We start from the raw sequence: 12,140 nt of genomic DNA on the forward strand, positions 1-12,140 counted from the left end.
ATGAAAATTGGCATATTTATCCACCACATATGAGGTGTGCACAAAATTACATTTTCATCCAACTATCAGTTAGATCTTAATCCATAACACTTTTTTTTGTGGAGACTGGAGAGCCAACCCTTCTCTATTTGGTGGATGTTGCTTTTCGCTTGTGTATTTTGATTCACAGAAAGTCTACAAAATATGTTGTCCCACAAAAACTCACTCTCAGAAAGTTTGTAACGCATGGGATTTCTGCCCTCATCTAAAATATAAAAAACATTTATAGACTGAAATAAACTGATTGATGCCTGGGCTCTATTGTCAGGGATTTAGGAAAATATAAACAGATCAATATATTGATAATGAATACATTCTATGATGTTCTATATTTCAAGTTTTGACTGCAAATGCCACGTCCATAATGGTGGAATTACTGGTTAGGGGCTCATTAAAATGTTAGTGTTTGTGTTAGGGATGTGAGCGACACCTTTAATTGTGTGACTTGTTGAGCAGAGGTTAGTGTATTTGTGTAGCTGAAGGTAATGAAAACATGGCGAAACATGAACTCATGTTATATTGCACACTGTAAACATAATCAAAGCTTCGAAAACACGTAAAGAATGGGACCTTTAAAACATCTGCCAAATGCTGTCATTGCGGTGGGGAGTTTTGTGCACTACTCACATTATCTTTAAAAGGTGAACAATTAAGTTTTTTTCCTAGTCTTGCTAAGATCGGCCTTTGGAGAGACTTCCAGCTCAATGAACACAGTGACTGTGGAACATAAACACTGGTTTAAATTACTGTCAACTAACTGGGATTAAAAGTTAAGTTTTCATTTTTGTTCATTCTTAGCGGAAACTACAGTTCAGCTCTGGCTTCTTTATGGCATCCTTTCCAAATGGTAACCTGTTTGAATAAAATAAGATTAATGACTTCCCTTTTTTTAAAATGAGTGCACTGTAGTAATATCCTTGAAAATTACATTTCAACAATTGTATAAATCACTGCTTGATGTATTACATTTCTTTGTTTGTTTATGTGCTTTTGAGTAAAGTTGAGAACTAAGAATGATGGTTTTCCTCGGTCATTTGTCTTAAGTATTATTCCTTATTTATTGTTTCTTAAATAATTTTAATGAAAATCCTGTCGACACAACACATTTGCACATTCATTTTTCCAATACCTCGTAGATGAAGTCCTTGACAATGATTCCTCACAGTTTCTCTACGCAGGCGAGAGATCAGTACCAGAAGCTGGTGATCATGCACAGTAATATGGTGACCCTTTACCTCAACATGCTGGACTATTTCGCCATCGACCACAAGAAGACCTCCGTAGAGGAACTCTTTACTGACCTCAGCAACTTCAGAGCGATGTTCATGGTAAGCCGGCCACTCTGATTCAACTCATAATCACGGTCTCTATGCCTTATGAAATGGAGTTATGTCGGTGCCTGTTTGAGACCAGCTTGTGTTTGCAGTATCTGCAGCTTTGCAGTAGCCCCACACCAGCTTTCAATGACTTTACCGGGAATAATCTGGCTCTTTCTCCTTCTAGCCTGAACCCTTCTGGCCTACAAGCTCTGACCTACTTGAACAGGAGGACATGTTGTGTGTGAATGTTGTCATAAGTAGAGGGAATGCTGGGTATTTTGTAGCCAAATACTGCTCGCCCTGCAACGATAGGTGCTGGTTGTGCGCACAATTAAGACTGAGACATTAAAACTGAGCGCTTTCTGTCTCCACTTTTTGACGTTGAGTGTGTGATTGTGTGTGCATGCTTTCACACACTCCCTTCATTCCCATTCTGAAGGTTCTAGTGCATTAATCTGACAAAAGAGAAGCCGGCTGTCTCCTTTATGAAAAGCCATTTGAAATGCAAAGTTATTTTCCACTTGGCTGCTACAGTGATGAGACGAATCTCGTCGCCTTTATTATTTTAAATGATTTCATGATGGAAATGCTGAAATTTGAGGAATGAGCTGACGGTTGGTCCACCATCAGATGCATGATAATGCGCTCCTGTGGCGCACCTTTGAAATCTGTCCCCGGTACAGAGAGGGACGTGGAACTTGTGCTGCAGATGGCAGCCTGTTAGTGTTCACTTATTTATTTTTAATTTAGTCTTAGTCTTGAGCTAAATGTCCTTGCTAAATGTCATATTTAGTCATTCACATACCTTTAGTTTTAGTTGACTAAAAGTCGTCATTTTAGTCTAGTTTTAGTCAAAAGACAACTCAATGCATCTTAGTCAAGTTTTAGTTGACTGAAAGTCTCGTCATTTGAGTCTATTTTTAGTCAAAAGGAAACTCAATATTTCTTAGTCAAGTTTTAGTTAAAACATTTTAGTCTTTTCTTACATAAATTATTTCTGAGATTATTTCTAATACCATTTCAGTGTTTCACACATCTCAAATATTGGTTAAATGTCATAATTACCAAACAAAATACATTTGAAGAATGGTTTTTGTTGAATGCAAAATGCAACTTTGTTAAATGTATCAATTTGGATCAGTATCAATTCCTACTGTACATATAAAGGAAAATAAGTTTGCTTTTTAAAGCACTATTTTAGTGCTTAAAAAGCACTAAAACTTTTCTTATGTTAAATTATATTTGCTCGCATTCATAAATATATACTTGTGTGTTAGGATGCAAGGTATTTATGTTTTAAGGAAATCTAGTCTAGATACATTGACATTTATTTATTAAAGAGTCATACAAGCACCAAATGGGTAAACCATGGGACTACAAATGAAAATTGTTATATTTCCAGCCACAAAATGACTCTAAATTTGCCTCTTTGCATTGGAATTCTCTATTTTAACCTTAATCACTACACTAATAGTAATATAAATAATAAATACATTAGAAAAGAAAAAGAAAAAAAATATTTTAAGTGCCCATTAATGGACCATAATTATTGCACAAATAGTTTTTACTACCAAAACATCTCCTCAAAATGTTCATTACTGTTCTTTTTACCTGTATAGTGAAGCTGTTGTCTATTCAATCTATTGACAGCGCTGGCTTGAGCTCCATGAACCACGTGACCGCGCGCGCCGCCGGGAGATGACTCAAGTCGCCACTCTGTTATTCAACGGCTCTCGCTTTAACTGTTATGCCACATTAATACGCCAAAACGCTATTTATTGTTTGAATTTCGTATTAAAACTTTGCAATATTTGTATTATTTTTTTGGCCAGAGTGAGAGTGTGGGTCAGAGCTTGAAAGCTTGTGACACATGGCAACTGTTTTCTTGCTCCATGCAGTGTTGTGTTGCAGCCTCAGGATGGCAGCGACAGAAGAGACGAGACCTGAACTTGAGCAACAGCAGCACAAACTAATTCGGAATATTTTGAAGGCATATGTCAGCTGAATATTCTGATGAAAAGAGTAGAGATGAATGTTGATGAAAATGAAGAGAGATTTTATCTTAGTTTTTATTTTATGCAAAGCATTTTAGTCTTGTCCTTTTTTCGTCAACAATAATACATGTTAATTTAGTCTTATGGGTCCTGCACACTGTGCGATGTTTCAAAATCCTTTGCGAATGTCCCTTGTCAGACTGTACGAACATGATCCCCGATGTAAGCCATGTCACACTCTAAGATCTCAGTTGGCATTAATGTCAGACTGTACGATAGTGAAGCCACGTTAAAAACGGACGCGCAAAAGAAAACTCGTCCAGATTTTTATATCATCAATGAATGACGCGTTGGGTAACAGTGAGCTGTATTACACGCGGGACTGAAATGACGGCTACAAAGAAATCTCTAGTTCTCGTTTTGGTCATAGTTTGTCTTAAAAAACTGAGATATTTGACTCTCGTCGTAGGAGAAGTCACACTGCAGGATTGTGTGCCAAATCTTCTGACACTGCCAGAATTTCGTCTGAGGTCAAATTTGATCGCAGCGCTCATTAATCGGCTGCCGGTGAACATGTCAAACTAACGACCAAAGACGTCAGATTTTAGCCTAGGATCAGAGGAATCTTTGAGGATTTGCTAAATTTGTTTCAGACGGCCAAATCGTGGCCAAAATCGCACAGTGTGCACCCAGCTTAAGTCAGCGTTTTTGGACATTGGTGTCTCGTCATCATCTCGTCTTAGTCATGGAAAAAAGATCGTTGACGAACATATTTCGTCTCGTCTGACGAAATTAATACTACAGCCTGTACTGTACAGTTTTCACACTCACTGTAAAACAGAGCACGATAGGGGTTGTAATTGACCAAAATCAGCAGTCTGAAAAATGAAGCACGAAGGGTGCAGGCTGTCATGTTTAAAATAAGACATGCTTTATGATGTCTTTATTTTACATGCTGCATGATTTTAGACTAAACCTGGATGCTTAATTTGACACAAACTAAAATGACAGATCGTTCAATACTTGTAAAACTTTAGAAACGATACTGTCAGTATGTCTCATTTTTATCAATATACTGGTTTTCAAACTTGGATATTTAGATATAAAAAATAAAAATAATATATTGTATTATAATTATATTTATTATACTGTATTACATTATTAATACTATTTCTGGAAAATATTTTAATTTATTTTGGCTTAAGTACAATATGATTTAAACTGCATGTATCTACTTAATGTATATAACCATTTATTTATTTACTCATTTGATAATTTGATTTTATTAATATAAACTATACTATATTAACCATATTTCCAGATAATATTCACCATCAAATTAATTTACAACACAGTTTACTTGTGTAATATGGCATATTTTAGAGTAAGTCACTTTTTTTAAAGGAAATTACAACAAACAAATGTTTATTTATTATTTTTAATGTGGACAATAACCATAGGAACATGAATTTAAAAAAAAATAATCATGACACAATTCTAGTGTCATGTTGACTTTAAATCTCATTGGCTTTAAAATGTTAAATGGATGTTGCCAGATGTAAAAGCTTCCATCTTCTGTATCTCTTGCTTCTCTTTCTTTCCTGTGTGTTCTTCACCCTCATACAGAATGTCCGTCCCTCACTCTCTCCCTCATTCGGCCGGTTTCCAGGTCAGTGAGTTTTCAGCCCTCAGAAGCAGCTTGTTTAAATCAATGCTGAGGAGTGGCAGGGGACCAGCAGTAGAGCAGGAGGCTACGGGCCTTCATACACACTCACCTTACCGTCAACACCGTATACACTCACACATTCCTGCACGCCAAACACTCACACACATGCAGACCTGCAGCCACGCATGCTTAGTCATCCTCTCAATAACATCTCTCTTGCTCGCTCTCTTCACTTGTGACTGCTTTTTTCTGCAGAATGACATTGACAGGGATGTCTGTGTTTTGATGGAGATTGTTTTTGGCTGCTGCCCCACTCATTCCCACATATATGGGCACATACTTGACACACACATTCTGACTTTCTCGACCCATTTTCCTATTCTCTTAGGGTGAAAAAGTGACCGAAATGAAGAAAGAAAAGAGACAAAAAGAGAGACTAGGAGACAGACTAATATAGGATTTATACAGAGAATTAAATGAAAAAGGAGAGGAAAGGAAAGTAATAATGCTGCAGCAGCAGCAAATGACCATTCCTGCCAATCAGACTGTTATGAATAATTGAATTTGTGTAGGGAGAGATGAAGATCCCACCTTACCTTACATCCTATCACTTCTCCTTACCCCATTTACCTTTTTGGGCACCATAAGCACACGTGAATGCTTAGTGAGCCTGTAATGTCCAGAAATGTTGTTTAGGATGGCGGCTTTAATTACCATTTAAAGATTTAAGAAGAAAAATGCTGCTCACACTAAACAAGTAGAACTGTAGATTTAGTCTAAATCCTTGAAACAAGAAAAAATAGCAGTACTGCATAAACATTTTAGTTTGTAAATAATTACGTTTCGAGAGAACATTTTTAATACAAGTGTATTTTCTCTTGTTTAAAATATATTTAAAACCAGTGGGAAAATTGCCAATGTAGTAAGACAACATTACACTTATATAACCAAAGTCAATGAAAACAAGCTTTGATAGCTTATGCAGTGCTGCTCCTAATGTAATTTTACCTTGTTATATAGGCAATTATAATAGCATATAACAATGTATTGTATTTACATCAATATTTCCTGTTAATATTTTCTTAATTTATCATCAAGTAATCATGATTTTAATTAGATCTACCTGTTTATCTATGTCTGTTTATGTACGTGTTTAATAATATATCAATTACAATATGAAAATTATATTAATTGTATTATATGATATACAGTTTACATACATACAGTTTCCAGATAGTATTCTAATCATTTATTTTGGCTTTAGTACAATGATGATTTAAGTCATTTATTTGTTTATTTTATAATATTGTCTATAGGAGACTTTCTTTATATCATACGTATTATTTTATGCTTCTAAAAAGTAATGAAAACATGACTAAATCCAAGTTTTTAAAAAATATATATATTTTATTTACAGTGTTGATACTGTTAGGTATCCATGGTTTGTAAAATGCTTTCTAAATTGTAGGTAGATTTGATGTGATCATGTAGACTCCCTTATAGTTCAGGCTAGGTTCTGATTCGGATGCCTCTGTGATGCAGAAAATGTTGCTTGGTAGGCTGCTCAAATTTTAATGTGTGGGTGTCTAAAAATGCTGTCTAGATAGCCAGCTATGATTTGGGTATTTATGAAGCTTATAATGCTGTCTGTAGGTAGGTTTGGTTTGTTTATGCAGTTGCCTGAATTTTGTCTACAAGTGTCGCACATGTAGGCATCTGTGATTCCGAAAGGTTGACCATATCCAAATACAGTGTTAGGTGTTTAGCTTTGTTTGTCTATTTTTTTTTTTTTTCAAACATTTGTTTTTAAACAGCCATTAAGTGGAATCTGCAATAGAAGGACAGAGCAGAAAGTGGATAAGTGATTGACATGAAAGGGACTCCATATGCTTTTTTGGCAGATATACCATTAAAGGGGTGATGAATTGAGAAATCAACTTTCCCTTGAGCTTTTTATATATATATTTAAAAGGTCATGGTAATATAAGATTATCCTGTAAGTATTGTACAAGCTGCTGAAAACATCCTTGTTGGTCAAAGAAAAGCTTTCATAGACTCCAGGCCCAGAAAACAATCATGTTCGCATCTTGACATCATCGACTGACGAAACACCGCCTCTACAGAATAAGCATGTGTAATTCAGTAGCCCCGCCCACCAACTCATCGGATCACACTAACCATCAGCAATAAACATGCCGAAGAATATAGCAAGATATTGCGCTATTTATGGTTGGTCACAGTCGCTGCATAAGCTTCCTTCGGATCCTAATATTAGGAATTTGTGGTTAAACTTTTTTTTAATGAAGTTCCAGCTGATGTGGGGAAGACGCTCACTTAATTTCACTGCGGAATTGTTTGTAAACAAATCTCACAATGCCATTTCTTCTATATTGGATCCGATAGGAGGAATGGTGCAACACACTTATGTGAGTAAAACGTGTTTTTTTATATATGTAATAGTATTGCATTGATATAGATTGTTTTGCTTATGTGTGTACGTGTCTAACAGAACATACCTTTAGCACGCTGGACTCAGACATGTATGGGTCAGGGCTCGCAAAGTCCGGGGTGTGTGTTTTCCAGACGGGCTACCAAAAAGCCTGTCGGCAGGCTGATGAATCTCAAAATATTCCTTTGTTGTTCTGCGCTATCATCTTTCTCTTGACTTGACATTTGAAGGGTGCATGCGGCCTATGTAATACAAAAATAATAGTCCAATCAATCGCAAGTGGATGAGAAAGAAATCTTTTTTTTTTTGGGTAAAGTTTGTTTGATAAAAACGTACTTGAATTATTCTGGTTGCCACTTTCAAAACAACCCCTCCCTCATGTGAACTGAACTGACAGGGCTAGATATGACAGGAGCTGAAGCTCATTAAATATGCAAATCTTATCCAACCCTAGCTGTGGGTGTTTACTTCCAAGTCTCCAGTGCTTCACGCCCATCGAAACCCAGCATTTTGGAGAGAGCCTCAAAACCAGTGTAGAAAATAGCATATTACTTATTAGTTATGATGTTTTTGAATGTAAAAAACACATAAATGTCATTAGTTGACCTCAGACAACAGTATAAAAAAATAAAAAGCCAGTTTATGGCACCTTTAAAATTCTAATTTCTATTTCTGTTGTATATTAGTGGATGCTTTAAGGGGTGCCCAGATCTGCTGTACCAGGGTTCGTTTTACAATCTTGAAAAAAATGTGTGGCCAAATTGTGGTCTGTGTTTTAAGAAAATGAAATCACAAAGATTTGAGACAGGACTCTTATTTGACATAGTAATAGTAATTTGATCTCACTCCTTGCTCTAAGCTGCAGGTTGCTCTGGGAATTTATCTTCACACATAAAATACCCCCCAAAAATGACAAAAGGGGTGTGAATTGTTTTAGGCAGCAGTTAATTACGAGGCTAAAGCTCAAGAGAGTCACCCAAGCCTTGCCAAACCTCTGAATCACACCCTATAATCCCGTACCATGGGAGTTGCTGTTGCAACAACCACTCTTTCATTTCTACTGTTGACTTTTGACCTTTAACTGGCAGCTCTGCCTTATCAGGAAATAGCCACACTGTTACTCACAAGCACACAAACAAACCAAAACAATGAAGTGTTGTCACAGCCCTCCTCATAACAGACTGACCAGGTGAACACTCTGTCACACGTGGTTCATTCTGTGTGATCCTCATCGCTTACACTCTGAGAGATGCTAGTGTTAGACATGCCCTTGCTTGCTCTGAGCCCCTAGTGCGCTGGGTGCTAGTCATTTTACATTGAACTGTGTGTTTCAGAGTCTTTTAGCGTGTGCGTGTGTATGAGCATTTCCCCTCTCTGCTCACCCACCCGTTTGAAATAGACCAGCAGCAGTTCGGCAGTGCTGACAGGAATCCAATTGACCGTGGCTAATGGCAGACAGACAAGGGAGAGTGGGTGAACACAGGATGACCTGCAGGCGGAGAAAGAGAGAACAGGATGGAAAATGGGCATTCGTTCATCTCTCCTTGGCACAACCCATAAAGTGACTATTCAAGACTGATAATCGCTATTTATGATGTATAAGGTCATTAAAATGCGTATATAATCTGCAATAAGAGCAATCGGTGTAGTAAATACAGGTTTTAATATAGTTAGTCTTGATGATAATAGCTCTGTTCCAAAATGTTATGACCTACCTATTTGGATTGCATTATAGGCATATCGATTCTATTCCGAATCTAGGAATCACGATCCGATTCCAAAACCAATCTTGATATATTTTTAAAAATGTTTTTATTATTATTAATAATTAATTAGTTTACTGGCTTTATTTTTTTAAAGGTGCACTATGTAACATTTTTGCAGTAAAATATCCAGAAACCACTAGGCCAGTGTTAAATATTTTGTCCAGTTGAGTACTTACGATATCTCAAATGTTTCGAAACAATTTTTTTTAATCTTAATAAAATAGCTATTTTAACCAAGGAACCAGGACGTGTGGGAGTTGCCTGTCATTTCCGTCATATCTGCGTTATCCTATTTTTTTTTTTTTTTTGCCGGAACGTTTATTCTTACTGCAGTGTGCAGCAAGTGTCATAGCAGCCAGCAAGCAAATGCACAGAGTAAAGTCATAACATAATTTTCAACACAATCAAATTTATCTAATATGATAAACAGAGCCACGTTGCCTCATACTCATGACCAAAAAAAGAGGAAGTGTCACCGACTGTCATAATAAAAGGTCCTCTGCTCACGAGACGCGTGTTGAATTTTACACTGATATAGTTTCAAAATATAAAAGTAAGAAGGCTAGTAAATAATAAAGAGGAACAAAGAAATGTATTACAAGCAATAAAGAGAGAGTGTTTTCGGTATTTAAGATTATCATTAACATTTTCCCTTACGTTTTTCTTTCTTTCTAATCTTTACAGTTTGATTATTATGATGACACCATAGACAGTGGGGGGATCTAATAAGCTGCATTCATGCTCAGATCTCTTTTGAAATATAAAAAATATGTGGTTTATACAGACTGTTTAATCGCTTAACTCATAACTGACTGTGTTTACATTAATTGCATGTCATAAAACCATTTTGAAATGCATGTACATTAAACCATGGTGTCACACACAGCCATATATGCAAGTACTCTTCACAAACAAAAGTACACTTCAGTGTTTGAAATTGAAATAAGCCTTCTGTTGGTGAGTTTCATATTTTTAATATATAAGTCCAAAGCATTACAAAAGACTTTGCAGAGCATTTGTAAGAAAAATACTGATGGAAAAGATCACGCACTGCAAATATAACATCAAACAGAGCGTGTGTCTCTCACAGCGCATATCCTGCAATGAAGCCCGCAAATGTCCTTGTAATTCACTTCAACCTTTCCGAAACTTTATGAAAGAATATTTTATGGAAGGTTTGAGTGGTTTATGTGTGTGATGAATTGGAAACAAGCACAATACAGGAGTTTTTAAAGTATACTTGAGTATACTAAAACACTGGTTATCTCTTCATCGTGGCACCTGTAAGTGTGTATGGGGGTACATATTTGGTAGCTAGTTACATTTTTTGTCTTCAAAGTTGATGTGTTAGAAGCAGGAAAAATGGGCAAATGTAAGGTTCTAAGCTAGTCTGACAAGATCTAAATTGTGATGGCTAGATGACTGGGTCAGAACCCCCAGCCCCCCGCCCCCCGCAAAACAATTTCCCCACCTATCATATTTTGCCCTACTGACCCACCCACTTTTTATTTGCTTCCAACGCCCATGTATGTATGTATGTATGTATGTATGTATGTATGTATGTATGTATGTATGTGTGTATGTATGGATGGATGTACACTGTCAGTCCCAGCAGTACCCAGCCTCACTGACTTTTCTTAAAGGGTTAGTTCACCAAAAATGAAATTGATGTCATTAATGACTCACCCTAATGTCGTTCCACACCCATAAGACATCCGTTCATCTTCGGAACACAGTTTGAGATATTTTATATTTAGTCCGACAGCGTATCTAAGTGTAGGCTATCGACTGTTTTGTCTTTGTTCAATGTTGAGCTGCGCTAACCCCTGTGCTAATAGACCTAGTAGACAGCTGAAGGCCACCTTCCTTGGAGACTTGCATACCCGCTAAAAGTCAAATAACCAAATATAATTGAGTCACGCTAATTCTGTGAATTGCATTGCACTTATTGTGTAGTTTAATTCCATGTGCTGTCAACGTGTTCCAGAGTTTGTTTAGTTAGTCATGTACTACAGGCGAACTACATCTACCATGTTGTCACGGTCACATTGACCTATCAGGAGGCAGTTGTGGCCTATGGTTAGAGAGTTTTAGGTCACAGCGTTGAGTGAAGGAGGAATGAACAGCTCTCACTTCAGTTAGGTGCACGGTGCGTGTGTTCAATAGTCACTGCTGTGTGTGTGCACTTGGATAGGCGGAATGCAAAGCATACAAATTCAGAGTATGGGCACTTTACTTGGCTACAAGTCATTTTCACTTAACATGCAAGGTTAAGAAGGATTCGCTAAAACCAGTTCACATTTCTGATTGATACCCCCCCTTCAATTTGCCTCAGAGTTGCTCTTTAACATAAACAAAATGGCAGCAGTTTGTCTGATGCCAAAGCAATTACTGTAGCGAAATTAGCTTCGGTTACTGTAACCCTTCATAGCAGGTCTGTATCTCCCTGAATTGTCTCCTGTCAAACTGAATTTGGTGCAAGCGAAGGGGGAAATAGCAAGGGCCTCAGTCCTGGCACGACTGCAGTAATTGAGTTCAAACGATGACTAGAAAATGGAGAGCGGCTGTGTAATGAGAAAACAGACGATTTCGGGCCGAGGGAGACCACAGAGTTCTGTCCTAATTTCTGCACCCCGTGTTTATCTCTTTCCCTTTGCTCTCCACCTAAACACAGTTAAAGGCCATTTATGCAGATGAGAAGCGAGGATTTTATCCCCTATTGACTGGGAGAGTGGGCAGGTTCTAATCAGACACATTGGGCTTGGCAGGAGTCGAGCAGATTTGTAGAGAGAGTGGCTTCATCAGATTAGCAGGGTTATATGAGGTAGGCAGGCAGCTGTTGTGATCTATATTAAGGCACGTCTTATGAGAGCCCTGGCTTTGAATTTAGAGTTTGCCAGGCATCAA

General features: G+C 37.3%; 1 protein-coding gene across 1 annotated transcript in view; it reads left to right on the forward strand.

The window, feature by feature from the left end:
- The window catches only part of diaph3 (diaphanous-related formin 3), a 417,231-nt gene that overhangs the window by 289,174 nt on the left and 115,917 nt on the right, over positions 1–12,140 (forward strand). Inside the window, exon 24 of the mRNA XM_067431466.1 lies at positions 1,203–1,367. Within this exon, the coding sequence (XP_067287567.1) occupies positions 1,203–1,367 (165 nt within the window). The remainder of the gene's footprint in view (positions 1–1,202; positions 1,368–12,140) is intronic.

The sequence above is a fragment of the Pseudorasbora parva genome, chromosome 22, assembly GCF_024679245.1.
Source record: "Pseudorasbora parva isolate DD20220531a chromosome 22, ASM2467924v1, whole genome shotgun sequence".
NCBI classification, from domain to species: domain Eukaryota; kingdom Metazoa; phylum Chordata; class Actinopteri; order Cypriniformes; family Gobionidae; genus Pseudorasbora; species Pseudorasbora parva.